The sequence below is a fragment of the Oryctolagus cuniculus genome, chromosome 17, assembly GCF_051225735.1.
Source record: "Oryctolagus cuniculus isolate XC-2025 breed Fujian yellow rabbit chromosome 17, ASM5122573v1, whole genome shotgun sequence".
Lineage (NCBI taxonomy): Eukaryota > Metazoa > Chordata > Mammalia > Lagomorpha > Leporidae > Oryctolagus > Oryctolagus cuniculus.
The window spans coordinates 51,202,215-51,230,213 of NC_142883.1; the positions used below are offsets into that span (position 1 = coordinate 51,202,215).

Below are 27,999 nucleotides of genomic sequence, written 5' to 3' on the forward strand. Positions count from 1 at the left end.
TTGACATGGGTTAGAGTCCTAAGTTTGTCACTGCATGACCATGGGTGATGTTAATCCAATCAAACCTCAGTCTTCCTGTCCGAAAAATGGAGACAAAACACCTACTTTACAGGTTTTTTTTTTTCTTTTAATGTTTATTTCTTTTCATCTACTTCAAGATGGTAGAGTGACAAAGAAACACGTATTTTCCATTCACTGGTTCACTCCCCAAATGCCCACAACAGCCAGGGATCGGCCAGGTTGAAGCCAGGAGCCTGGAATTCAATCTGGATCTCCCATATAGGGGGCAGGAGCTCAAGCACTTGAGCCATCATCTGCTGCCTCCCAGGCACATTAGCAGAGAGCTAGATCAGAAGCAGAGCAGCTGAACCCATATGGAATGCAGGCGTCTCAAACAGCAGCTTCACCCGCTGAGCCACACTGCCTGCCCCTGCAGGGCTATTTAAGGACTAACTGAAAAGCACAGGGAATGCTGGCCCGTGGAGCACAGGTAAGAGGTTAGTGGGCGCTTCTCTGAATAAAGCCTAAACAGTTTGTCCACATTACTAAAGGTTAACTCAAAAGGCTGGAAAAGTGGATTTTAAAAATTGTAGAAATGACCTATTTATATAAGGCAGCGTCTCGAGGGGAAAACAACCCAAGTGTGTTTTAAACCAGCAGGCCGCCCTTGCAGCCTCAAAGGACTCCCACGGCACTCCCGTGCCACACAGCTTGCTCATCTGCAGGCAGCTTTGTATTCTATCATTTTCTTGCTAACAAGTAGTCTTCCTGGCCAGATTATAAACTTCAAGTAAACACTGTCGCCCAACTATCCATTATAGTCCAGACCTCGGGTCACTGTCGACAGGTCCCTGAAGACCTGGTGGTCCAAGGTGTCAAAATAAAGGTAGCCAGCAGCAGAGTATGAAACCAGCAGTTAACTTAATCCTACCCTTGGCTGCGCTGGAGACAGAGATCTCTGGTTTTGGCAGCTTGCACGTCAAGACTGGCTGCCCTCAGGAAGTTGTCGAGAAGTAGCTCAAATGTTCAAAGTGGGTAAAAGTGTTTTCCTGAGGACAGGATGAAAACACAGGACTCCAGAGCCGGGCGAGCGGAAGGCAGAGCAGGCGTACGACCCAACCTGCAAAACCTCGCTGTCGGGGCTCTGCCCTGGGCTGGTTGCTCCAAGCCAGAACACCAACCCAGTGCCCAAAGCACCTCATTGCCTAAGGCAAATAAACTACGACTTGAAATACTGAATCACGCCTTGCTGAAGGGCAGGGACCACGACAACCAGGGTCAAAGTAAATCGGGGAGGGGAGGTGCATTAAGACCAAACAACGCATCCGTCACCCTGGAAACTGGCTCCTTGGGAGACCTTCCTAACAAGTTAGAGGATTTAAGGAAGCAAAGCCATGCCCACCCTGAATCTTTCTATTTGGGAAGGATTTGGTAGCAACCGCCAGGTGGGCATCACCAACTGGTGGTCCCTCTGCCCTCCCTCCCTGTCTGCAAGTCCAGGACAATGAGATTAGAGTTTGGGAGCAGAGATGGAGACACTGGGTGAGCACAAATGATGGAAGGGGAGAAAGAATGGGCTACACACCCTGAGGAAGAGAGGAGGGCGAAGTTCAAACCTGCATCTCCATCCCTGCCTCCACTTCCCTAACCTCCAGCGCCCTGGAGTCCCGCCAGACAACACGAGCCGCCAGCTCCCTGTGTGCTATCCTTTATTAAACGGGTCCTACATCCTCATGGAACTCCAGCCAAGACAGACAGCTCCCCCCCACCCAATACAGCAAGGAGGCCCCAAGGGGAGGGGAGTCACTGGCGATCTCACCACACCTCCCTGGAAACAGAAACCCACCACAGACAGACGGACGGACCCACTCCAAAAGAAAGCCAAACACCCGGCTTCGCGGCACCCAGCCCCGCCCACCCACCCATAGCAGCGTTGGTGGGACCCAGGCCCTCTGCAAGGGCCGGCCCCGAGGCGGCCTCCCTCCCTCATCCTGCGCTTTGGTTTGCTCCCGGCAACTCCGTGCCCTCTGCCTTCGCTCAGCCTCCGGCCCAGCCACCCCCAGTCTCCTATCACCTACTCGAACCTTCTCTCTCCTCTGCGGCCTTCCCTGACCCCGGGCTCCCGGGCCAGTGGCAGCGGCGGCGTGTCTCCCAGCAAGGCCCTCCCTGCCGGGCCGCGGGACTCACACGGCCGCCCCGCTCTGCTTGAGGTCCGGCGCCGAGCGCTGCCGTCTCATCCGCGGAGGAGTGGTGTACGGCGGGTAGCGCGGGCCCTGAGGCCGCTGCGCCGGGTACGGCTGGGGCTGCTGGGGATAATAGTTGTGCTTTTTGGGCTGGAAGTGCTGGGGCTCAGGCTGTGTGGGACCCGATCCCCGGGATCGGTTCCCTCCGTCCAGGGAGTTCCTGCGGGGACGGTGGGACCTGCGGGGACTTGGAGGCCTGCGGGCAGGGGTGGCCGGGGCAGGAGTGACCTCCGCAGGGGGCTGGGGTGCAGCTGGGGCCTCCCCGCTCCCCATGGCCGCGGGCCAAGACTCCCGGTGCTGGGGGTTGCTCTTGAAGGGAAAGCGCAGCTTGCAGTCGTGCGGGGGAACGAAGCGGGCTGGGGGCCTGCGTAGCCCCCCGCCCCGGCCCCCTGAGCCCTGCAGTCCTTGCAGCCGCAGCTGCTCCTGCTTGAGCCAGCGAAGGCGGCCACGACGGAAAGCGGGGTCCTCCTCCATCAGCCGCGACACCCGCTCCCAGCTGGACAGGGGCGGCGAGGCGGGCCGGGCCGAAGGCACGGGGTCACTTGACGCTGCCTCCTCCGCCGGCTCGGAGCCCTCTGTGGCCCAGGGGACCTCACTGGCTTCTTCATTCTCATCCTCATGGTCCTGGGAGGCAGAGAAAAGGAAAAGGGAGTAAGAGCTGCATCCTGAGGGGACAGGTGGCTTCAGGAGGACTCTGGAGAGCGCTGGGCGAGGGGAGGCTGGGAGAGCCATGGTTGCAGAGCAGGACGGTCTGTGCCAACCCTAGGCCCACCACTCTCCAGCTGTGCGGTGGGGCTCTCTGGTGGCACCCCCTGACCCTCAGGGTCCTCATCTGTCCAATGGCATCATTAAATAGGGCTGCTAACAAGAATTAGAAAGTTCTATGAGGGGAATTCAAAAACATGTAGATAATGGAATTAAAAAGTAAGTTTACGGGCCAGTGCTGTGGTACAGTGTGTTAACACCCTGGCCAGAAGCCCTGGCATCCCATATGGGTGCCTGTTCAAGACCAGGCTGCTCCACTTCTGATCCAGCTCTCTGCTGTGACCTGGGAAAGCGGTGGAAGATGGCTCAAGCCCTTGGGCCCCTGCACCTGTGTGGGAGACCCGGAAGAAGCCCCTGGCTCCTGGCACAGCTCTAGCCGTTGTGGCCAACTGGGGAGTGACCATCAGATGGAGGACCCCCCTCTCTCTCTCTACCTCTGCCTCTAAGTCTGCCTTTCAAATAAATAAATATTTTTTTTAAAAAAAGTTTACTTTGGTACGAAATGTGTTGAAATCTATGCACCTGAGGCGTCTTATAAACAGTCCTCGAGCGGTGGACCTTTGGCCCAGCAGTTAAGCAGCCTGCGTTCCAAATCAGAGTCCCTGAGTTCCAGCCCAGCTCCGGCTGCCTGCTAATGTGCACCCTTGAGGCAGCAGGTGATGGCAAGTAGTTGGGTTCCTGATACCCGTGTGAGAGACCTGGATTGAAATCCTGGGTGCAAGCTTTGGCCTTGGCTTAGCCCAAGCCATCACAGGCCTTTGGGAAGTGAAAGAGTGCTGAGAGCTATCTCCCTACCTCTCTCTCAAAAAAAAAAAAAAAAAAAAAAAAAAAAAAAATCATGAAAAATGTGCATAACGAACAGAACTATGTATGCATTTAGAATATGTTGCACTAAAATAAACATATCTCGGTTCCATTTTCTACAAACTTTTCAAAAGCCTTTCGGATTTCTTTCTTTCTTTTTTTTTTTTTTTTTTTTTTTTGACAGGCAGAGTGGACAGTGAGAGAGAGAGACAGAGAAAAAGGTCTTCCTTTGCCGTTGGTTCACCCTCAATGGCCACCGCGGCCGGCGCACCACGCTGATCCGATGGCAGGAGCCAGGAGCCAGGTGCTTCTCCTGGTCTCCCATGGGGTGCAGGGCCCAAGCACCTGGGCCATCCTCCACTGCACTCCCTGGCCACAGCAGAGAGCTGGCCTGGAAGAGGGGCAACCGGGACAGAATCCGGGGCCCCAACCGGGACTAGAACCCGGTGTGCCGGCGCCGCTAGGCGGAGGATTAGCCTAGTGAGCCGCAGCGCCGGCCCAGCCTTTCGGATTTCAATTGGAGACGAACAGAGCAGGGAAAGAGGACAGGAAGCCAGTGTGGGGGTGGCTACAAGTGGACAAGAAGGGATTCACTGAGGTCATCGTTTCAGTAAAGGCCTGAAGTGAGGAGTAAGCCATTTGGCTGTCTGGGGGAAAGTGTCCCAAGCAGAGGGAACGGCAGGTTCAAAGGCCTTGAGGCTGGATTGTGTGGGCCCAGCAAGTTCAAAACACCAGTAAGGCAGCCAATGGGGCTGCAGTGGAGCGAGCAAGGGGCGTGGAGCAGCAGCTGTGTCCCGGGAGCTGAGCCTTTCAACTTGCTCTGAGCTACTGCCCCGGAGGGGGCGAGCTGGGACACAGCCGAATCCGTGTGTGGCTTCAGGAACCCCAGTGGCTAACACAGCGACTGGCACACACTAGACACTCACATGTTTACTGTTGAGTGACTACTTACAAAACAGTGCTAGGTGGCAACCCTACCACTCCAGAGCTACTGTGAAGATCAAAGGAGATATATATATATATATATATATATATATATATATATATATATAAAGGGTGCTAAATATTGTGTTTACCATGGCATACGTGGTTAACCACAGGGCTAGAGAGACTATAAGTGTCCATAGGAATGAATGTTTTGACTAGGGGTTAAGACACAGTGCTATGGCATAGAGGGTAAGGGTGCTGCCTGCAGTGCTGGCATCCCACATGGGCAAAAGTTCGAATCCCAACTGCTCTACTTCCGATCTAGCTCCCTGCTAGTGGCCTGGGAAAGCAGTGGAAGATGGCCCAAGTCCTTGGGCCCCTGCACCCATGTGGGAGACCCACAGAAAACTCCTGGCTTTGAATCAGCCCAGCTCTGATTATTGAGGCCATTTGGGGAGTGAACCAGCACATGGAAGTGCTCTCTCTCTCATCACTCTGCCTTTCGTATAAATTAACAAAAAGAAAGAAAGAAAAGAAAAGCGGATTTGGGTGGGGGCCCAGGAACCTGCATTTTAATTAGCAACCAGGCATGTGGTTCACAGACTCTACTGAGCACCACAGTTAGAGATCAGGGAGCTTTTCTGAGACAGAGGGGAAGGAGTTGGGCTGGAAGCAGGGGTCAGGTTCCCACAGGCGGGCGCCGGAGGCGGGTGCAGGGGCAGCCGGGAGCAGCGGGCCTGCCTACCTGGGTCAGCGGGATGACCCTCTCCATGCGCAGCATGCGGTCCCGCAGGGCCTGCAGCTCACGGTCCTTGCTGCTGTTCTGCAGCTTCACCTCCTGCAGAATCCCCGTCAGCTTGTCGATGTGAGCCCGCAGGTCCTCCACCTCCGCACCGCGGGCGCCCTCGTCGCCACCGCCACCGCCGCCTCCACCTCCTTCCTCCTCACCCACCGTGTCCCACACATCCCGGGCCACGGCCCTCCAGGCATCCCCGGGCCCCTCTGGCTTGCCGTAGGTGCGACACAGCTCACGCATCTTGAGGGCGGCCAGGGCCTCGATCTCAGCCCGCCCATGGCGGAAGTCGGCCAGGGCCACCTCATAGCAGATCTCCTTGACCGCCTGCATCTTCAGGTCAGCCATGGTGGCCCAGCGGGGGTCTTTGCCCTGCAGCCGCCGCCGTTGGGGGATCTGGTACACCCTGCGAGGGGCCCTGCGTTTGCCGCTGCTGGGCAGACCGCAGCGCTTGACGATGGTCTGGACTGTGGTGGGAGGCAGCTGCTCTCGCAAGGAGGAGATCAGCCGCCAGCTCTCTTCGCAGGAACGCTTGTCAGAGTCGTCCCCGCTGTCAGAGTCTGCATACTGCCAGAGAGAAAGAGAGGTGGGTTGGGGGCTAAGCACATGCCAGGGCCCAGGGTCCCAGAGGCATGGCAGATGACCCCATCAGGGTGCTGGGGTCCCAAGTCCTGCTCCACCCCTTACTTCCTGTGTGCCGTTGGGGAGCCTGCTCACCCTCTGCTTGTTCAGACAATGGGGGGAATGACAGCATCTATCTAATAGATACGTTCTGAGGATTAAGCATTTAGAAGAGTGGCTGGTACAGATAAAGCAGTCCTCTATTACCAGAGCTAATCAAGTCTGGGATTCTGCCGTGTGTTGCTTAATAATGAGAATACGATGAGGCCGGCGCTGTGGCTCAGTAAGTTACTCCTCTGCCTGCGGCGCCAGCATCCCATATGGGCGTTGGTTCTGGTCCTGGCTGCTCCCCTTCCAATCAGCTCTCTGCTGTGGCCCGAGAAGGCAGTGGAGGATGGCTCAAGTGCTTGGGCCCTGGCACCCGTGTGGGAGACCAGGAAGAAGCGCCTGGCTCCTGGCTTCAGATCGGCATAGTGCCGGCTGTAGCAGCCATTTGGGGAGTAAACCAATGGAAGGAAGACCTCTCTCTCTGTTTTCTCTCTCACTGTCTGTAACTCTACCTCTCAAATAAATAAATAAAATCTTTTAAAAAATTAATGAGAATATGCTCTGAGACAGGCATCTTATCAGAGTGTACCTGTGCAAACTGATGGCTAGGCCACAGAATCTTAAGGGACTGGGGGCAGTACTGGGTACAATGGGTAAAACCACTGCATGTGACACTGGCATCCCATATCAGAGTGCCAGATTAAGCCTCAGCTACTCTGCTTCTGATCCAGCTCCCTGCTAATGTGAGGGAGACTAGGATGGAGTTCCTGGCTCCTGGCTTTGGCCTGGCCAGGACCCAGCTGTTGTGGACATTTGGGGAGCAAACCAGCAGACCAAAGAGCTCGCCTCGTCTCTCCCTTTTGCTCTGTCACTCTGCCTTTCAAATGAATATATAAATCTATAAAATTAAGAAAAAGGAATCTCAGGGCCTGCATAGTAGCACAGCAGTTTAACCTGTGACCTGCAACATCTGCATCCTATCTGAACACTGCTTTGAATCCTGGCTGCTCCACTTTCAATCCAGCTTCCTGCTAACGTGCCTGGGAAAGCAGCAGCAGATGGCCCAAGTACTTGAGTGCCTGCCACCCATTTTTGGAGAATAAGATGGAGGTAGTTCCAGTTTCCTAGCTTCGGCCTGGCCCAGCCCTGGCCGTCATGGCCATTTGGGGAGTGAACAAGTGGATGGAAAATTCTCTCTCTCTCTCTCTCTCTCTCTCTCTCCCCATCCTTCTGTAACCCTACATTTCAAATAAACAAATACATCTCTTTTTTTTAAAAAAAAAAAGAAAGGATTTAAAAGCACTTTGAAAGAACAGCTTCAGGAAGCGACTGAACAGGTGGTACTTGGAGGGGCAGACAGGCATGGAGGCAGTGTGGGATCAAGCCTGGGTCAGCTGGGGTAGGGGCTCTCCCATCCTGATGGCATCTCCCTCCTAACTCTCCTCCTGGAAGCCTCCCTGCCCGTCACTGCCCATGCTGGCTCAGACAACACACTCTGAACCAGTTGTCCCGAGACGCAGCCCCACCGCTCATCCGTCCCCCAGCCCCTGCCCGGAACCCCCACCCCACCACAGCCCCGCCTGCCCTCACCAGTCGCTGCTGCTCTAGCAGAAGATCCGCTTCTTCCTTCTCTTTCCGGTACTGATTCTCCAGATCCTGCAGCCTGGGAGCGGGCAGGGAGGGAAGGAAGAGCCTTGTGGGGCCGCCTCAGGGCACGGAGTGGGGAGGGTGCTGTGGGGCACCAAGAGGATGCCGGGCGTGGGACCCCGGGCTGGGGAGGGACCGCTGGGCACCCATCTCGCACCTCTTCTCCATCTCCAGCTTGATGTCGATGCCCTGCTGCTCCAGCAGTTCCTTCTGGGCAAAGTTCCAGTCCACAGGCTCGGACGGGGGCCCCGGCGGCGGGGGCACCCCTCGTTCCCGTTCTAGCCGCGCCTGCTCCGGGTGATTGAAGCGGAAAACGTGGTTCTTGCCCATCACGATCCGATTGCCTAGAGATGGGAGGAGGGGAGAAGTAGAGTCTTGGCCCATAGCCCCAGATCCCCACACCCAAGGCCTGCAGGACCTTGCCACAGAGACCCAGGGCCCTCACACCCTCTGTCCTGTCACTGCAAGGCTGAGGCAGCCAGAGCCAAGAGGTGCCCTGGTTGATCCCAGGAACCACCCCGGCCCCACCAGCCACAGAGAGCAGAGCAGCTCAGCAACCTCTCCCTATTTCCCAAGGGCAGCAAGAGAAAGCCCGACGGGAATTCTCTACCTTCACTTCCCACTCCTCCTCCACAGTCTCGTGCTATTTATCTATTTCAGGGTGCGACCCTAGCATGCACCTGGATCCTGTCCCAGAACCCTCACTCTGCTGCCCGTCTTCTACCTGACTTCAGCACCAGTGGCTCCGTCACAAGCTTCCCATTGACGTACGTCTCGGCGCCTTCACACGGCTCCAGCGTGACCACCACTGAGCAGGAGAGAGGAAGGAGAAGACCTGACTCTAGGGGAAGCTGAGTTATGGTCACAGACTCCCACCTGAACCTCCCAAAGCCACACATGCACCACCAGTTCACCCCCAGTACCTGTGGGGGTGCCACGGCCCCTCTGGTAACAAGCAGCACGGGAAAGGAAGAGCAGAAGGAGGGTTAGAGCCCCACCTACGATCGCCAGAAGCCTCTGCAGGGGCTCCCAACTCACCCACCACCACCGGCCCCAGCAGCAGCTTGGGAAACAAGTAAATCCCAGAAGGCTTCATTCCTCCCGTTCCACTGGACAGGGGCTCAGTGCTCATGCCTGCCTTTTCCTCCCTGGCTGGAGCTGGATCCTTCCAGTAGGCTCCTAGCCCACCTCTCTGCCTGATGCGTCTTAGAAACTAGCCCTGACTAATGTTGAGTCCTAGCCAACATATGACATGTCAAGTCAATCCAGCAGAAATGCCTGCCAATGCGCTCCCCAGTACAAATCACTGGGCCTGCTGCTTGCTGGGGCGGTGTGTGTGTGTGTGTGTGTGTGTGTGTAAAGGAGCGGAGCAAGCAGTGGTATCATGGAGGGACTCCTTGGGTCCCAAAGACCAAGCTCTGTGGCTCCTGTGCCAGGGACACCAAGCAAGTCACGTAACTTCCATGATCTTCCGTAACAGTGGGATAATGATGTCTTTCTCTACAGAGTGGTTGAAGGGGTCGATCATAAACCACAAAATAATTGACAAACATGAATTTTCACCATTATTTATTTGTATAAATATTATTTATTATATAAAAATAATATAGACCCAGAAACCAAAATGAATGGAACATGAGGCAGAGATGGGGGGACTGCTGACCCTGTGGGAGGCCAAGGACAGCCCAGAAGAACTTAGCTGAGGGACAGAGGACTGGAAAGGACGGTGTGAAGATGATAACTTCGAGGGAATACTCAGAAACACGCGAGGGGCAGGCGCCGTGGTGCAGTGGTCTTAGCTGCTGCACGGGACACCAGCATCGCCTGTCGGAGCACCAGTCCAGTCCCGGCTCCTCTGCTTCCTATCCGGCTCCCTGCTAATTCCCTTGAAAGGCAGTAGATGACGGCCCAAGTGTTGGGGCCCCTGCCACCCATGTGGGAAACCAGGGTGGAGTTCCTGGCTCCTGGCTTCAGCCTGGCCCAGCCTCAGCTGTTGCAGACATTTGGGAAGTGAACCAGTGGATACAAGCGCTTGCTCCCTCTCTCTCTTTGTTGCTCTTCCTTTCAAATAAATACATCCATAAAAAGAGAGACTGAACCACACTGAGGAGGAATGATGGAGAAGAGGACTGGCAGAGAGCCAGCTGAGGGCATTGCTGTGTGCCCAGGAACAGCAGTGGGGGCGAGGGCCAGACGCCAGAGGCTAGGACGGGTACCGGTCTATCCTGCCTTACTTCCTTATCTCCACCAGGCCCCAAAATGCTTTCACTGATTCCACAAAAATCAACCCCTACTATAGGCCAGGTACTGCTTTATTTGGTTTTAGAACCTCATAAAGAAATAAAAGCCCCAAAATCTTTGCTCTCGCAGAGCTTATCTCTAGCTGGTAAGAGAAACAATCAACAAGATAAACTATAATAATTTAATGCTGATGATTTTAAACACAGCTGAAGTCTTGCTAAAGGAGGGCACAGATGTCACAGAGGGAAAATGGGGTCAGCTGCGGAGAGGACCGGCCTTCTCCCTGCCCTTGAACATACAACAGTCCCACAGCCCAGGGCAGAGCTCACAGCACAGCCCCCAGGGCCTGCCATGCTGTGTTCAAATTCAGTCCTGCCATTTCCTAGCTCTGTGGCCTTGGGCAAATCACCTTACCCAAGGGCCTCAGTGCCATCACCTGTAAGTTATGCAGGACAATGCAAAGGCATCAAGTCAGTGAGCAGGAACTATTTTTCTGTGTCCCAGTCTTCTCTGTTGCTGACCAAGTCTAAAGTCTGACGTTAAGAACAGGGGCTTGGAGGCTGGCACTGTGGCGTAGCAGGTTAAGCTGCTGCCTGCAATGCTGGCATCCTATATGGGTGCTGGTTTAAGACCCAGCTGCTCCACTTCCTTTTTTTTTTTTTTTTTTTTTTTTTGACAGTTAGACAGTGAGAGAGAGACAGAGAGAAAGGAGTTCAAGACCCAGCTGCTCCACTTCCAATCCACCTCTCCGCTATGGCCTGGGAAAGCAGTAGAGGATGGCCCAGGTCCTTGAGCCCCTGCACCGGTGTGGGAGACCTGAAAGAGGCTCCTGGCTACGGATCAGCACAGGTCTGACCATTATGGCCAATTGGGGAGTGAATTAGCAGATGGAAGACTCTCTCTCTCTGCCTCTCCTTCTCTCTGTATAACTCTGACTTTCAAATAAATAAATAAATCTAAAAACAACAACAACCACCACCAAAAACAAAACCCATGAGCTCAGGGGCCAGCACTGTGGCACAGCAGGTTAAGCCTCTGCCTGCACTAGCATCCTATAGGAGGGCTGGTTCAAGTCTCGGCTGCTCCACTTCCAATCTAGCTCCCTGCTAATGAGCCAGGGAAAGCAGCAGAAAACGGCCCAAGTGCTTGGGTCCCTGCCATCCATGTGGGATCCAAGATGAAGTTCCAGGCTTCCGGCTTCAGCCTGGCCCAACTCTTACTGCTGTGGTCATTTGGGGAGTGAACCAGTGGATGGAAGATCTCTTTATCTTTCTATCTCTCTTTAGCCCTGCCTTTCAAATAAATGCTATGATTGACAACAATTAACAATATTTCAAAATTGTAGGTAGACAGGACTTTGCATGTTTCCCACACAAAGCAATGGTGTATGTCTGAGGTGAGGGATATGCCCGTGACCCTGATCTGATGATGACATACTGTTACTGAAATGTCACACCCTATCCCACAAATACGCAATCACTCTGTGTCAATTAAAAATAAAAATACTGGAGCAGGTGTTTAGCCTAGCAGTTAAGACACCCGTGTCCCACACCAGAGTGTCTGGGTCCAGCTCCAGCTCCAGCTCTGGCTCCTGACCCCAGTTCCCACCCATGCAGACCCTGGGAGGCAGCGGTGATGGCTCAAGTAGCTGGGTTCCTGCCACCCACATGGGAGACCTGAACTGAGGTCCCGGCTCCTGGCTTCAGCCCTTGGCCGTTGTGGGCATCTGGGGAATGAACCAGCCGATGGCAGCTCTGTCTCCTTTTCTCTCAAATACATAATTTTTTTTTAAGTGCTGACCAGCACACCCCTGTCCCCTCAAAGGCACACACAGCGCACAGGTCTGAGTTGACAGTGAGCTCACACACACCATGCCCTTCCCCTCAGCTCCTTGTCTCCACACCACCACCACCCTATTTTCACAGAGTTCATATTTGGGCCTATCTGAACCCAAACCATTCCATTTTTTTTGAGGTAACTAAACCAGAACGAAGTAGTGACCTCAAAGATACACGCTGACTGGCCAAGGACTGTTTGGTTAACATGTCGCACAGGCTACTGCCTCCATTCCCAGGGCCTGAGAATGCTGCTCTGGCCTTACAAGGGCGGAAGCCTTTGAAAGTTTTGGGACCAGAGAAATACATGCTTCCATTTATTTCCAGAAACCTTTGCAGTCATAACCACATCGAAGCAGGTTTTCCACAAAGATAAACTTCAGGTATCACTGAAACAAATATGTGTTTTCATTTAAAGAAAAAAGCGGGGGCTGCTGTAGCACAGCTCTGCTTCCCATCCAGCTCCCTGCTAATGGAACCCGGGAAGGCAGCGGGGATGACCCAAGAGGTCGGGCCCCTGCCAACTGTGCAGGAGACCCGGATGAAGCCCCTGGCTCCTTGTTTTGGCCTGGCCTAGCTCCAGCCATTGCAGCCATTTGGGGAGTGAATAAGCAGATGGAAGATCTCTCTCTCTTTTCTCTCTCGGTCACTTTGCCCTTCAAATAAGTTAATTTTTAAACCTGACCAGGGTACTATTTTAGACTAAAAATAAAAACATCAGAGAGGTGGGAGGGGTCAGGATTTCCCCTTTACCAAAATCCCACGCTCTGGAATACCAGGACGCCAATCCTGCCTGGGACCCTTGCCACGCCCAGGTCCTGCAGTTGTCTGCATTCTCACTGTGGACACAGAATCGGGCCCTCGGGGCACCCTCACTGCTTACCTCTCCCCTCGACTGCAAGCCCCTCTGAGGGCGAGGGCAAAGATGAGAATGAGCCCTCGTTTCTCTGCTTGACCCAGGCCACTGTGTGGGGGACACAGGACCCGCCCCTCTCCCCACCTGGCCACTGTACTCTCGCCCACCAGCCATTACCTTCTCCATCAGCCTGGGGGATGCTCCGGAACACACAGTGTTGCTCCCGGATGAACTGTCCAGTCAGCTTGATGTCCACATCTACCTGCCCAACCCTGGGGAAGCAATGGCCAGCGTCTTCTGAGAATGTCCCAGGCACTCACCCAGCCTCCCTTAAACATGAGATCATCCAACCCAATGAGCCAAGCATAATTATTCCCATTACATAGACGAGGAAGCTGAGGCCGAGGGAGGTGCAGCAACTCGCCCACGGTCATGCAGCCTGGCCATGGTGAAGCTGGGATTGAGCCCAGGTGTGCCTGCCTCCAGAGTCCATGCTCTTAGTCATCCTGTTCTACAGCAAAGGGCAAAAGGAGCCCCAGCAAGGACCCCACTCTCCCCACTCGATCGCCCTGATGGCTCACTCCCTACCCATGAGGGTCACCCAGGATGGCCCATGGTGGGACAGAACCCCATTAGCTTCAGGAGACTTCGAGCCCCAGGACATCATTAGCACCTGCCCTCAGCCACCAGGACACTGTCGCTCAACCACATAGGGCTGGCCCTGTACCCTCTTCCCTCCTCCGCACAGGGTCCCACCAAGGAAGGTCAAGGTAGCGGTGTCAGGGACTGGGAATGCCGTGCTGTTCCCGGCAATTCTTCCGCCCCAGTAAGTCAGACCATCCATGCCAGTGTCAGCCTAGTTTGGCCCCAGGAGGCCTCTTGCCCCAACCAAGCTGTTGGGTTAGAGCAGGATGACCGCCAAGCAGGCAGGCTCAGCAGCTCGCCAGAGATGCCAGAAGAGCAGGCAGGGCTGCCGGGGCAGCTGTCCAGAGACCGGGGGCGCCTCCAGGGACCACCCCGCTGCGGCCACCTCCCCCAGGCCGCCGGGTACATGCTACCTGGTGATGCCATCTTTGATGTGGTAGAGCAGACATTCAGACATCAGGGGGTCTTCATTCAGGTTCACCAGGTGGGGAGTCTGAGAGGGAGAGGAGGCCGGTCAGAGGAAGGCTCCTGTAAGACTTGGTCAGGCGGGCCCCAGAGCCGACAAGGGGGAGGAGCACGAGCAGACATCCCTCCAGTGTCTGCTGTGTGCCTGCCCTCCCGCCCCCATCATCCCTCTGCCCAGGAGCACCGCTGGTCCTTAGGTTCCCCACCTCCCACACCGACCGCCTTCAGGACGGCCTGACCCATGCGTTCCTTCGAGGCCGCGTCTCTTCAGAGGTATCTCGCCCCACCGGGCTCCCTGTCCTGTGTGTCGCTCCTGTTCAACATCCAACATGGGGCCGGCAGTGGGTTGAGTCCCAGCTGCTCGACTTCCAATCTAGCTCCCTGCTAATATGGCGGGCAAAGCAGCAGATGGTGGCCAAGTGCTTGGGTCTCTGCCACCCATGTGGGAGACCCGGATGGAGCTTCAGGCTCCTGGCTTCAGCCTGGCCTAGACCCAGCCATTGCAGCCATTTGGGAAGTGAACCAGCAGATGGAAGACCTCCCTCTTTCTCTCTCTCTCTGTAACTGTGCCTTTCAAATAAATAAATAAATCTCACAAAACAAAAAACAAATAGCAAACAAGACACACAAACCCATTTCTGCAAACCCACTCTCACAGACTTCCCTGGCCACTGCCTCTCCTTAGTCACTGCCTGCTGCTGTCCCTGCCCCAGAACCCTCTGCCTGAGCACACACCCCCCCCACACCGCCTGCCCAGTTCCATCCTGCACAGCTGGCTGATTACGCTGCTCTGCACTGAAAGCCCAGCCTGCACTACCCCCTGCCCCAAGCACCTTTTCCTGACCTGTTTCTGTGAGGACACCTCCGCCCTCCCCAGGTATGCAACCCTGGGTATCTCGCAAGCCCTGCTTCCTGTGCACCGGCTCATGCTGCTGGCTGCCACACCCGGAGAACGTCTCTCCCTACCATCTGTTGCCTTGGCCTATGCCTGTCCTCCCCATGCTCCACCCTGGCTGCCCAACACCCTGCCCTCTCCACTGGCCTCCCAGCTTCCTGCCCACACCACACAGAGGCCATGTCCTTGCTTCTCCACCAAGACCTCTCTGGTTGGCACCCCATGCCCACCTAATTTGAGCCCTGCCTTTTGCCCTGGCCTCCCTGAGCCTTCTTCACATCAGGGCCCAGCCCACCTGTCCTGGCCCCTTCCCAGGGCCCTTCCACCTCCTCTGTGCTCCTGCCCAGGGAGCTGCTGGGCATGGGCTCCAGGAGGCGGAGCAGCCTGCACGAGCTGCTCACTCAAGGCAACACCACGGCACGCCCCCCATGTTCCCTCTCCCTGGCACAGCCCCCACGCCCGTCAAAATCATCCACTTCCATTAGGTCCCTCAGTACGCCGCTTCCTCCATGAAGCTTTCCTAAGTCTCCCAACCCAGCACAAGACTCACTGCCTCCACTCACGGATTTACTTTCTCCCACCCCCACCCCGCGAGGTGCCTGGTGGGACAGAGTCAAACCTGGACACTGCAGGAAATCAGAGCGACCGTAACACAGACGCCTCACGGCAGTTTCTGATCGTTTCATGCCCTCACCTGGCTCGTTCGCTTGTTCCCAGGGAGTTGAGTGCCCAGTGTTCTGGGAGGGACTCACGTGCAGAGGGACAAAGGGAAGGACAAGGGCAGTCAGGGAGCTTGGGGCGGGGGTGGGGGCTCCACGGGAAAGGCGCTGCAGGAGCTGGTGTCCGTGGGGTGAGGAGGCCGAGGGCATGCAGAAGGAAGAGCATTCCAGACTGGACAGAAGCATGGAGGTGGGCAAACAGCTACAGCAGAGGCTGGTAGTGGGCTTCTCTAGGACCCACCACGCGGCGTGGGAGTCCAGGTTGCGTCCACGGTGCAACCTGTGTAAATCTGTGCCCGCCCTTCCACCCAGGCACCCCGGCTGCCGCCGCTCCGTTTCCAAGGGACATTCCCACCCCTCCCTGGGACAACAGCAGACACTGATGGGCTCTGGAAGCAGAAAGCAATCCATCCCTGGGGAGAGGGGACACGATTTGGGGCAGTGCTTTTCAATCTTTCTTTGGCCCTGGAACTCTTTGTTCAAATGAAACCTTATCTAGAAGTCCAATACGTCAAACAGATAAGCAAGGAGCTACCCGGGCTCAGGGTGGGGGTGGGGGACCTGGACGCTGCCCTGCCCCCGAGAAGGAAGCTCAGCGTTAGGTTTGAAAATCACGGATTTAGGAAGTCCTCAGGCCTGGAGTGTAGGGGTCCCACAAGAGCTGGCCATCTCTAAGGGTCCTGGCTCGCTGGGAGACAAAACTATCTTTTCCTCTAGCACTTCTACCTGACCGTGCCCAGATCAAGCCACGCCCACATATCCATTTCTCTGTTTCTAACAGCCCTCCCTCCTGCAGCGTGCACACCTGTTAAACACATGCAAATACACTCACTCTCATCACCTTGAGAAAAATGCAAAAGCAAATGACTGGAGCATCTCTTTGGCCCCATCATGTTGGCATAGAGTAAAAAGTCTGATTAACCCAGCATGCTGAAAAGGGTGAGGGGAAACGTGGCCTCCTGTGGGTTGCTCTTGCGGGTGTAAACAACAGAGCTGCAATCTGTGGAGGGCACTTTGGCACGAGATCACATTTTCACGTGGCTTCCACCTGACCTTGAATCTGCACTGTTGGAGATTCTGTTCTACAGGCAAAACACCTACATAGAAGACTATGTGTTGTAGCATTGCTTGTAGGATAAAGAAGAACAAACAGCTTAAATGTCCATCAGTGGGAAGCTGGTGAAATAAACTACCCTATACCCACACGATGGGATACTCTGATGCTGGGAAAAAGGCATCCTCAATAAATAAAGGCTGCAGCCGCGACTACTAGAGAGAGGCCATGTGTGTGGCTGTGTGTAATTACACATCCAGGACACGCCCGTACACGCACAGACTGTCTTTGAATACACCAGGAACTGAACAAGAAGGTGGCCCCTGGGAGAAGCAGCTGGACTTTCCACCACACACGCCTTGCCGAGCTATCTGACGCCCTCGCTGGCATGTACTATCTTTACGGGAACAATTAAAAGCAAAAGAAGAGCCCTCTCCACTGGGGTCTCCCAGCTACAGGAGGTGGCATCTGTCTGTGGTGCCAAGCCCTCCAGGGAAGGGACACCCACCCTGTCAGTCTCCCTGCTCCCTTCTGCCTGTCATCCACTCCTGCAATGCTGGTGGAAGCACCCCGGTACACCCAAAGGTGGCTGGAGGCCACACTGAAGGCCTTCTGTACCCCCTGCCTTGCAGACATGGCTGGGTCCCAGGAGGGTCTGGTTCCTTCAGAAGGAACCCCAAAGCCCTTGATACCCAGCCCTGGCCCAGGCCCCTCGGCCTGGCTCGCTGCCCTGTATCATCCACCCACAGCTCTCTCACTCCCTCGCTGCGGCCTGGGCCGGGCGAGACAAAGTCTTCTCCCTCTGTGATCCCTGCTTGCTAACAGTTTTCCTGATGGATTGACTCAGAGACCACCCCCCCTTCCAGTAACACACCCCGCTTCCAGGCAGCCCCCAGGGACCCTGTCTGGCCCAAAGCAGTTTATCTGATGTATGCCCTAAACCTGGTCTGCTTCACACCATGGACCAGACAGGCTTGGCTGCTTCACCGGCGGGACTGGAAGTTCCTGCTCTGCTCGAACTCGCCCCACATCACCCTTCGTGGTGTGCGCGGTACAGCTGTGCTGGCTGCCGGTGCCCATTCTTTCTGGTCAGTCCCTATGCGGTGCTGGCTGTTAAATATTTTGAATATCATTCCAACCTTCAGCTGAGCCTGGACATTCCTGCTCCATTTCCTTCCTTCCTCTCAACAAAGAGTGCTGAACACCTGCTGCCCGACACACAGCCCGAGCCTGCTTGGTCTCGTGTTGGCCCCAGTCCTCTCTACTCCATCCATCTTTCAGACTCCATTTTCCAAACAGCCCCAGGCCTCACGGACGCACAGCCCCTGGCTGCACCTGCAGGCACTGCTCTCCCCCTGCAGTCCTGCCTTCTCAAGTTAGCCTTTTACGGACTGAATATTTTAAGTTAATTTTTTTTAGTAGGCAACACAGAATTAGGGTACAAAATTCAAATGATACAGAAATTGTGACTCAGGATCCAAAATTCAAACGATACAAAGGCTGTGATTAAGTCTCTATCCCAACCAATCTCCAATTTCCTAATCTGTTTCTGTCTCCTGAGCTATCGCTGTGATCGGTTTCCTATGAATCCAGAATGAATTCTGTGCAAGAACTCACATGCACATGAGTGAGTTTATATTTATAGAGACCTAGATTCTAAGCAGCTCTTTGCAATGCCCCCACAGTCAGGAATGCCGTCATCTTCCTGTGGCCCCTGGTGTCCTTGGCCACCGGCGTTTAATAAGGACACGTTGGCTGACTGATGGAGGGAGAGGGACAGGGAAGAAGCGGCAGGGGAGGGACGAGTCAGGGAGCCTAGAGGGAGACGTCAGGACTGGAAGTTCTACCCTGCCCACTCCAACCGTCTTCCCTAAGCATCCAGAAAGCTGCCCACGCCTCCTCACCTTCTTCGGAGAGAAGACGCCCACAGTTCCCCCGTCCTCGCGGACGGCGACCCCCATCTCAGCCAGCAACGCTTCTCTGGGGGCAAAGGAGAGGCAATGTGGGTCTGCTGGTGACCACTCCCACAACCGCCCACCGCACAGGGCCCAGCCCCCTGCCCAGGTGTGGGCTGTCAGCCCAGGCCCTCGCACCTCTCCATCCTCAGGGCTTCTGTCTTCCGCAGCTTCTCCTCCCAGGTCTCGTTCAGCTCTGCTATGATCTTCTCTGTCTCCTGGGGGCACAGGGACGGGCAGGGATGAGGACCGGGAGAAGCACCTAACACGGGGATCACACTACTCCTGGGAGTCCTCCTCCTCCTTCAACCAGGGCTTTGTAGAAGTAAATGCCCAACAGTCCCCAGACCCTCTCCCCTTGCCAACTCCAGCTTCCCACCTGCAGCCTCTCCATGGCCTCCTCAGGCCCAATCTGGGGCTCGGCGGTGGGCGAGAAAGACGGCTCCAGCTCCCCGTTATGTGTGGGGGGAGAGGAGGGTGAAGCTGGGGCAGTGGGAGATGATACAGCTGCCAGAGCACCTCCAGGACTCCCCTCTTCTGCCTTCAGGCCTGGGAGGGAGGACGATATAGGAACAAGGCTAAGGAAAAATGGGACTGACCAGAGCCACAGTCAAGGCCAGGAGCTTCATGGGGGCTTCCGAAGCCATCCATCTGGTCAACCTCAGGCAAGAGGCCCTCCTAAGCAGACTTTGGAAACAGGCACCCATCCTGACCTGCACCCTGGGAAAAGAGAGCACCTTACTGAATGGGGCAGCTGCTCTTTCCACTGCTACAAGACTTGCTGAGCTGACATGAAATCAGCCCCACATCACGTGTGTCCAGTTTCCAGTTCTGCTCTCTGGGACACGAGACTATTCTACATGGTAACCCTTCTAACACTGGAATGTGAACGTCCCATCTGCCTTTTCTTTCTCCTCTTCCCAAGAATTCGGTTACTGGGGCTGGTGCTGGTTGTTGTGGTGCAGCAGGTTAAGCTATCACTGCAATACAGCATCCCACGTGTGCAACGGTTCAAGTCCCGGCTGCTCCACTTCCTTTTTTTTTTTTTTTTTTTTGACAGGCAGAGTGGACAGTGAAGGAAAGAGAGACAGAGAGACAGGTCTTCCTTTTGCTGTTGGTTCAGCCCCCAATGGCTGTTGCGGCCGGCGCACCGCGCTGATCCGATGACAGGAGCCAGGTACTTCTCCTGGTCTCCCATGGGGTGCAGGGCCCAAGCACTTGGGCCATCCTCCACTGCACTCCCGGGCCACAGCAGAGAGCTGGCCTGGAAGAGGGGCAACCGGGACAGAATCCGGCGCCCCGACCGGGACTCGAACCCGGTGTGCCGGCGCCGCAAGGTGGAGGATTAGCCTAGTGAGCCGTGGCGCCGGCCACACAAATAAATCTTTAAAAAGAAATACCCTTCCTCCTCCCACTGTGCCCCTTAGCACCCTAAATATCTTCAGTGTGATGGACCCCAAGACTGCACGCAGGGCCCACGTCTGCCCCATCAACACCCTCTCCACAAATGTGGTTTCACAGCAGTGAGGCTGAGTACTTTGTTCTAGGGCCCATTTGTGGTTAACTGTTAAGGTGAAGTCCACTGAAACCCCAACATTTCACAGAAGCTGCCATCAAGAAAGCACCCCAGGCCGGCGCCGCGGCTCACTAGGCTAATCCTCCGCCTTGCGGCGCCGGCACCCCAGGTTCTAGTCCCGGTCGGGGCGCCGGATTCTGTCCCGGTTGCCCCTCTTCCAGGCCAGCTCTCTGCTGTGGCCGGGAAGGCAGTGGAGGATGGCCCAAGTGCTTGGGCCCTGCACCCCATGGGAAACCAGGAGAAGCACCTGGCTCCTGCCTTCGGATCAGCGTGGTGTGCCGGCCACAGCATTGGAGGGTGAACCAACGGCAAAGGAAGACCTTTCTCTGTTTCTCTCTCTCCATCCACTCTGCCTGTCAAAAAAAAAAAAAAGGAAGCACCCCAGCGGCTTCTTCACAATTCACTGCTTGGACAGTAAGCGCAGGCCTTGCCAGTTATTCCTACTCCTGGCATTTATCAGCTCCAGGAGCCTGTCAAGGTCCTCGAGCCCGGCTTCTCCCCGGGATGAGTGCCTTCCAGCTCTGTGACGTGTGAAGATGCTAAGTCCCTCTCCATCTCCGTGTCCAGGACACCGAGACATAAAGGGCTTCATGGAGGGCGGTCCTTGCCTGGCCCCAGGCTGGGCAAAGGCCAATGAGGAGGGATGGGGTGGGCCAAGGGGCAACCCCAGCTGTCCTGGAGCCTCTACCTCCTCCCAGGGCAGAGGCCGAGAGCCCCTGAGCCATGAGCAGTTCCCGCAGCCGGGCCACCTCCTCCTGCAGCTCCCGGATGAGGCGGGCATTGGGGTCCTCGTTGATGACAGCATTGCAGCGGATTTGTTTGGTGCGGTCGGCGTACCTGAGCAAGAAGGGAGGCTCGTGACTGGCGAGGCCACAGGGGCCCCCGGTCTGCCACCTGCCTCCCTCTCGGGTCTCAGGACAGTGTGGAGGGGCAGGGTCCCGAGGAACCAGCCCCTGGCTCTTTTCCTGCGCTAACCCCGCCCCTGCCAGAAGCGCCACCTGAGAGTGCTGAGCGTTTCCTCATAGTTGATGTCAGCGGGGCTCAGGGCTGCAATCATCGCCGTGCGGGAGTTCCCACCTGTGAAGGCAGAGGAGGGAAAAGCTTTGGCTGAGCTGGGTCCTAAGGAAAACCAGACAGGACTGCGGGTCAGGGCGCCTCAGTGCCCACACTAAGGTCTGCCAGGGCCACTGTGTGAGGTCAGGTGAAGCTAAGAGCTGAGGAGCCAACTCGGAACTCCGGTGGCCGGAGGGGCGAGGGCCGCAGACACGTGTGAGCTTCAGGGCAGTCACAGATGAACCAAGGGATGTGGGCCAGGGAGGGGCCGGCGGTGGGCGGGTCAGCAAGGCCCTCAGCTTGGCAGGGAAGGTGTGCCCTTGATCTTGGCATCAGGGAATCTTCAAAGGATGTTCCCTGGCTCCGGGGTAGAGTCAGCAGGACAATGGGGACTTGGGATTCGAGGGGTGGCCAGGGTATTGGTAAGATGAACCAAGGGAGGTGAGTGGGATGATGGCAGGGTCAACAAAGAGAGAGAAGGAGGCGCCCCTCACCCAAATTCTCTTTGAGCAACCAAGTGAGCACAGAGTCCCTGTAAGGAATGAAATCCGACTTCCGCTTCTTTGATTGCTGGAGGGGGGAAAAGGGAGGGGGCTTAGGGTGGGCCACCCGTGCGCCATCTCCTGCGCCCCTTCTCTCCCCAGCCCCCTGGTCTCACCATATCCGCGAGGGCTGAGATCACCTTCCCTAGAGTCGTCAGGGACTTATTGATGTTGGCGCCTTCCTGAGAAGGGAAGATGAACGGGGATAAGACCCTCCTCTTCCAGTCGGACCCTCCTCCTCCTCTCCCCAGCGAGAGTCCCAGGCCTTGACCACAGACTCCACACGCAGCCCTCAATGCTTCCCCCAGCTCACGTGAGCAAAGTGTCCTCACCTTCAGGCGCATGCCACGGGCCCCTGAGGAGTCGGCACGCTCGCTCCCCGCAAGGTCCACCAAACTGATCTTACTGACCTGGGGTGAGAGGGAACAGGCAAGAGGTGACAGGGGTCGGAGAGGGCAGGCAGGCAAGCCAGGGGGGCACCCAGGAGGAGGAGCCAAGGGAAAGGACAGGAGGAGACAGAACCTCTAACAGCGATAAGGCCCCCTCGTGCACTTATTCCTCGTGTACGCGGATTTCCAGACCCATCCTGGGCCAGACAAGGGACGCACAGAAGGATCCAAGCCCTGCCCTGAGAAGTCTCATGAGGAAGCCAAATAAGCAGAGACTGCAGCACACTACCTGACGGGCCTTCCCCAGGGACAGGGGACGGGGCGAGGGGGTCCCACCTTCTCCGAGTCCAGCCCAGTGAGCTGGTCGTGGCTGCGCTGTGTGAAGACGATGGTGAACACGGCATGGGAACGGCTGCTGGTCTCATTCATGTTGGTGGCGGCCACAGTCCTGGGGGGGAAGGGAGCACTTCCTAGGCGCTGTCCCTCAATTTCCCAGCCCCGGCTCCTTCCCTGCGCTCCACGCGCCTGCCTCACCGCGCCTTATTTCCACAGTCCATGAGGTCGGCAATGTCTGCGTAGGAGGTCACAGCCAACTTGGACAGGTCCTGCACATAGGGGCCCAGGATGGGGTGCTCCCGGACCCGTAGAGAGCCCCGACTCTTGGGGTTCAAGAGATCTCGAACTCGCTCACAATAGATCTCCATGTAGCTCACCTGAGGGGGGAAGCAAGTAAGCAGTTACGAAGCTGGGGCCGGTGCTGTGGCAACAGGTTAAGCTACCACCTGCAAAGCCAGCGTCCCACATGGGTGCCAACGGGAGTCTCAGCTGCTCCACTTCCAATCAAGCTCCCTGCTAATGCACATGGGAAAGCAGTGAAAGATGGCCCAAGCGCTTGGATCCCTGTCACCCATGTGTGTGAGACCTGGATGGAGTTCGGCCTGGATCAGACCAAGCCATTACAGCTCTTTGGAGAGTAAACCGGCAGATAGAAAAATAGACATCTCTCTCTCTCTCTTTCTCTTCCCCTCTCTGTAACTCTATCTCTTAAACAAATAAAGTAACCCTTCTTTTTTAAAAAAGATTTTTTTTTTAATTTATTTGAGAGGCAGAGTTACAGACAAAGAGAGGGAGAGACCAAGAGAAGGGTCTTCCATCTGTTGGTTCACTCCCCAAATGGCTACAATGGCCAGAGCTGAACCGATCCAAAACCAGGAGCCAGGAGCTTCTTCTGGGTCTCCCATGTGAGTGCAGGGGCTCAAATACTTGAGCCATCTTCTACTGCTTTCCCAGGCCATAGCAGAGAGCTGGATCAGAAGTGGAGCAGCCGGGACTAGAACCAGTGCCTGTATGGGATGTCGGCGGCACTGCAGGCGGCAGCTTCACCCACTACGCCACAGCCCCAAGCCCAATACAGTAAATCTTAAAAAGAAAGAAAGAAAGAAAGAAAGAAAGAAAGAAAGAAAGGAAGGAAGGAAGGAAGGAAGGAAGGAAGGAAGGAAGGAAGGAAGGAAGGAAGGAAGGAAGGAAGGAAGGAAGGATAACAAAGCAGCAATAGCACAGGACAGAGCTAATGTGAAGCAGGCCTGGCACTGGGCATTCCACACACACTGGCTCACTGGCCCTCCCCCCAACCCCAGGAGGTGGATCCAATCATTAGCATATCCCAGGTGAACAGACTGAGGAGCTGAGGGGTGGACTCACCACCCAGAGTCACAGTAAGCAGCCGAGCCAGGACTGGATCCGGGCTGTGTGACTCCAGATCACTGCACTCTCCCGCCTCCCTGCGGAGCCCCCTCCCAGCCCCTGCCAAGACCGGGGCTTACCTCCACAGAATAGGACAGCTGCGCACTTTGCTTCTCACTAACACGAGAGAAGAGGTCTTCACAGAGCTGCAGGGGGGCACAGAGAAGCTCCTGCTCACCGCACACCTACGGTGCTCAGCCCTGGGCCAGGCCCTGTCCCAAGGGACCCCATCTGACACCACATCCCTGAGAAAGGGGTGATTCCCACTTGACAGATGGGCAAACAAGAGAGGCTCATACTTGCCCAGGGTCACAGGTGAGTATTTGCTAAGAGTGGACATGAATCCAGGGGTCCTGACACCACCCCCCACCCCCAGCCAGTGTGCACCACACTGCACAGCCGGCGAAAATTATGGCCAACTCCCAGTTATACACAACTGGCTGTTTCTGCCATTGGTACACATAGCCTGGAGAGGACCCACACTCATGAGTCATTATGAGACACAGTAAACAGTAGTACATGGGAAAACTAGGGCTCACAGCCAAGGCTCTCTGATGCCAGAGCCTTGGCTTGTCTCACTGAGCCTTGCTGCCTCTGCTGAGAGCAAAGACACCCCCTCTCTGGGCCCTGGTGTCCAGGTTGCAGCCAAGCCCTATACCTAGCAAATCTCCCATCACTAACAGCCTGACAGAGCCAGGTCTCTGCTCCGTCATCCTTAGACCCCTTTCCTCGCTACCTCCAGCAGACGCCCCTGCCCTGGCTGCAGGGCCGGGTCACAGGTGTGTACCTGGGGCACGATGCCTTGCTGCCCTGGCTCCTGCCGCCCCATCATGGTGTAGGATTTCCCAGCTCCAGTCTGTCCATAGGCAAAGATGCACACATTGTAGCCTTCAAAGGCGTGAAGCAGCATTTCTTCTCCAATGTCCCGATATACCTGCTGCTGAGACGCAAACTGCGGGTCCTCGGACTAAGTGAGAGCGGGGCAGAGAGAGACAACAGGAACGCTGGATGACCTGGTCCTGAGTGTCCCCATCCCTGCAGTCCTGACCCTATCCCTGACGACTGTCCCCCACCTGCTTGCCCCCCACCATCACTCCCACTGAAGGTCCTAGCTAGTTCCTGAGAGCCCTAAATACCCCAGGGGGCTTCCCCTGCCCAAACTTAGCCCTCTTCCCAACCTGCAGGTCCCACCCAGCCCTGATCCCAGGGACTCAGTCCTCCCAGTCTGGTCTTATACAAACCTCCTGGAAGGCCTATTTCCCAGCAACACCCCCTCACCAAGACCTGACCTCCTGCCCTCACAGCTAAGCTGTTCCCCAGCCCGCAACCTCACCGAAGTGTGTGACCAGTAGGAATAGTCAAAGGTGAAACTCTTGGTGGCATCTTTGCCTTGTTTGGGATTGACGATGGCTGAAGAGGCAGGAGAAGACAAAGGACGGAACGCCCACGTCAGGTACTCCCAATCTCTGCCCACTCCCCCTACAAGCCCTCGACCCCGAACCCAGGCATCTCACTTCCCATCTCTGTCCTAGCTCATCTCTCCCCTTTAATACTCCCCACCCCCTCCAGCCACCAAAGCTAATTTTGGCTTCCTAGGACCCGCCCCCACGGAGCTGCCTCTCTGGATTGGGCAATGGAGGGCATCAGGCCAACATTCCCCCTCCCAGGGACAGGAACATGGAAAGGCCAGCCTGCCCCAGCCCCCGCCCTTACAACCAGCACCTGCTCTGTGCCCGGCACAGCCCTCCTCCTGGTTCGGCCCAGCAGGACTGGCTCGCGTGGTGGGCCCGGCCATGCCTGCCTGTGCCCACGCAGGCCCCTGGGACTCACTCACAGGTGGTGTTGCCCTGCATGCTGACCACACACTTGGCATCCTGGCTGGTCTCCCGGGCATTGAAGGGCCGGACCCTCACTGCCACTTTCACCGAGGCACCAGCCATGGCTCCAGACACTCCCACCCTCCTCAGCTGGAGGACAGAGAAAGAAGAGGAGGTCAGAACCACAGCGGGGTGGGGAGGGGGGACCCACACATTGCCTCCCAGCTTCTCCTTGGAACCAATCTTCCTCCCACCCTTGCCCTGCCCCTCAAGGCCCCAAGTCCTATTCCCCTGGACTTCCTCCCCGGTCTTGAGGGGTGCCTGAAGGTATTCCAGCCTCTCTCCCCAGCCCAATCCCCGTTTATAGGGACCTGGGCCATGCCCCCAGGATTACCTGGCGTCCTGGCCCCAGAGCAGGGTAGCTGTATCAGTTCTGGCTGCCACCGGCCCTCGTAGGGGGAGCCCCATCCTATACTTGGGGCCTGGCCACACCAGCTGGGGCTGTGGGGGAAACCCTGGTTGGGGGAAGAGTGGTTAGGAGGCACCTGCAGCTCCAGAGGTCTGCCTGGGGTTGTGCGGTGAGCAGGCAAGGGATGGAGGGATGTGAGGAAGGGTAAGCTGCCCCTCTGCAGCGGCCGAATGCAATGTGAATCCAAGGACAGGGACAGTGATATTTTTATTCCTCGTCACTCGCAAGTGCACTGAACGTTCTGATAGAGGAGAGAGTGAGAGAAAGAGAAGCTGCACAGAGGGCGATTCAGAGAGAGAGACGCATGGGCAGAGACGGAGGGAGGCAGGACGGGGAGAGAGGGGCAGAAAGTCACAGACACCAAGGAAAGGAGAGAAATAAGACGGAAGGCGAGGTTGAGGTCACGCTGGGAAGCAGAGGATGGGAGGGGAGAGGAAGGAGAGACGCAGACGATACCAAACAGAGCTATGCAGCCAGCAAGGAGGCAGCTCTGGCCAGAGGACAGACAGGGAGAGCCCCCAACACAAAACCCACCACACGAAACTTGCCCTGAAGTTCTCCCCCAAGCTCAGCAAGGGAGGAGCCTGTTCCCTTCGTGGCCCACCACCTCCCCAAGGGAAGCAGAGACTGCCGGAGGTATAGTGCAGGCTGGGATCCACAAGGCCTGCCCTGTGGGCCCCAAACCCCTTGCCCAGCCCCCAGCACTTCCTCCTCAGGATCCCGGACAATGGGCAGGGGAGGGTGGGGTCATCCTGTATCCATCACACAAGCCCCAGGGCTCCACCACTGGGAGACCCAGAATACCTGGGGGCTCTGGGGGCCTCCACGAAAGGGGAAAGGAGGGAAAGGAAGCAGGTTGGTCTCAGCCTCAGCCTGGGGCTAGTGCTACGGCGCCCGGCGCCCGATGCCCTAGGGAGAGTGCCAGGAGGGAGCCCAGGAATGTGGGTGATCGGGTGCCCACACCCTGAGAGGAGAGGCTGAGCAGTCCACACCCACGGACAGCAGGGTGGAGGGCTCTAGAGAGGGATCAGGGATGCCGCACACCCACCTGTGGCTCCCAAGGACCCCAAACCCCTGTCATGCCAAGCCTCATCTCACCACCTTCCTCCGGGGCAGAACATGGGAGCGCTGAGGGGGTCAGTCTGTCCCAGGACAGGAAGGGAGTAGCAGAAATCACTAAGGCCAGCTCAGGAAGAACAGACCAGACCCCACCTCCCCGGGGGAAGGACACCGGCGGGGACCTGTGGTGATAGCGACACGGTTACCCCTAAAGGGACAGAGAACGGGGAGGCTGGGCTGGGGGACAGCGGCGCAAAGGAACAGGAGCAGGGACAGGGGCAGCTGTAAAGCAGCAGTGGGATACAGCAAAGAGCCCGCGGCTGGGGCGAAGCCGACCGACAAGAAAGGGGCGCTTGGGCCACCTGCACCTTGCCGTCGCGGCAGTTCTCAACCAGGCCGCCGCCTGGCTGCCCCGGGCGGCCACGCGGACCCCGTCCTCCTGGCCAGCCCACCGACGGCCGCTCGGGCCTGGCACCTCTCTGCGCCTCCGGGACAAACAGCACATGATCCCGGCTCCCGCGCCGGCCCGGGCCCCGCCGGGCGGTGCAATCGGGACCCCGGCTCCCCGCCCCCCAGCCCGGCGCATTCCTCCGCGGGCGTCCCCTCCCTTCCCCCCCAGCTCTCACCTCGTCTCGGCGGGGCTCCCGGCGCAGCTCGGCTGAGTGCTGAGGGACAAACTTTCCGGGAAGCGTGAGACGGGAGCGGGGGCGATCCGAGACCGGGTCGGGGCTGCCCCCGCCCCTCGCCGGGTCCCGGGGCGGTGGGCAGCGGACTCGCGCCCCCGGGGGCGGCAGCAGTAGCGGCGCCAGCGGCCGGCGCCCGCCCGGGCAGCGCGAGC

General features: G+C 56.8%; 1 protein-coding gene across 2 annotated transcripts; it reads right to left on the minus strand.

Moving 5' to 3' along the window:
* Positions 1-105: 105 nt before the first annotated feature.
* KIF1C (kinesin family member 1C) lies at positions 106-27,995 on the minus strand. 2 transcript variants are annotated; one of them, XM_002718839.6, is made up of 23 exons: positions 27,788-27,995; positions 26,028-26,148; positions 25,651-25,783; positions 25,150-25,226; positions 24,604-24,783; positions 23,897-23,962; positions 22,608-22,786; positions 22,410-22,521; positions 22,017-22,094; positions 21,801-21,866; positions 21,637-21,712; positions 21,088-21,166; positions 20,778-20,926; positions 18,893-19,062; positions 18,652-18,731; positions 18,463-18,538; positions 13,839-13,918; positions 12,958-13,052; positions 8,573-8,656; positions 8,006-8,192; positions 7,792-7,864; positions 5,485-6,099; positions 106-2,867 (listed from the first exon to the last, which is right to left on the minus strand). In XM_002718839.6, exons 3-23 carry the CDS (start codon positions 25,754-25,756, stop codon positions 2,184-2,186), a joined length of 3,312 nt encoding a protein of 1,103 aa, XP_002718885.3. In that variant the 5' UTR covers positions 25,757-25,783; positions 26,028-26,148; positions 27,788-27,995; the 3' UTR covers positions 106-2,183. The 2 variants fall into 2 exon arrangements, with proteins under 2 accessions (XP_002718885.3, XP_089174391.1); XM_089318265.1 differs by having other exon boundaries at positions 26,028-26,134; positions 27,788-27,916.
* Positions 27,996-27,999: the final 4 nt, after the last annotated feature.

What these genes read in the sequence shown, in the direction of transcription:
- KIF1C (XM_002718839.6), bottom strand. Translation starts at nt 25,756, where the DNA reads ATGGCTGGTGCCTCGGTGAAAGTGGCAGTGAGGGTCCGGCCCTTCAAT. An exon ending in ATCAAAGATGGCATCACCAG is followed by an intron (nt 13,053 to 13,838) that starts GTAGCATGTACC and finishes TTGCTTCCCCAG; the next exon opens with GGTTGGGCAGGTAGATGTGG. An exon ending in GCCACTGGTGCTGAAGTCAG is followed by an intron (nt 8,193 to 8,572) that starts GTAGAAGACGGG and finishes TCCCATCTCTAG; the next exon opens with GCAATCGGATCGTGATGGGC.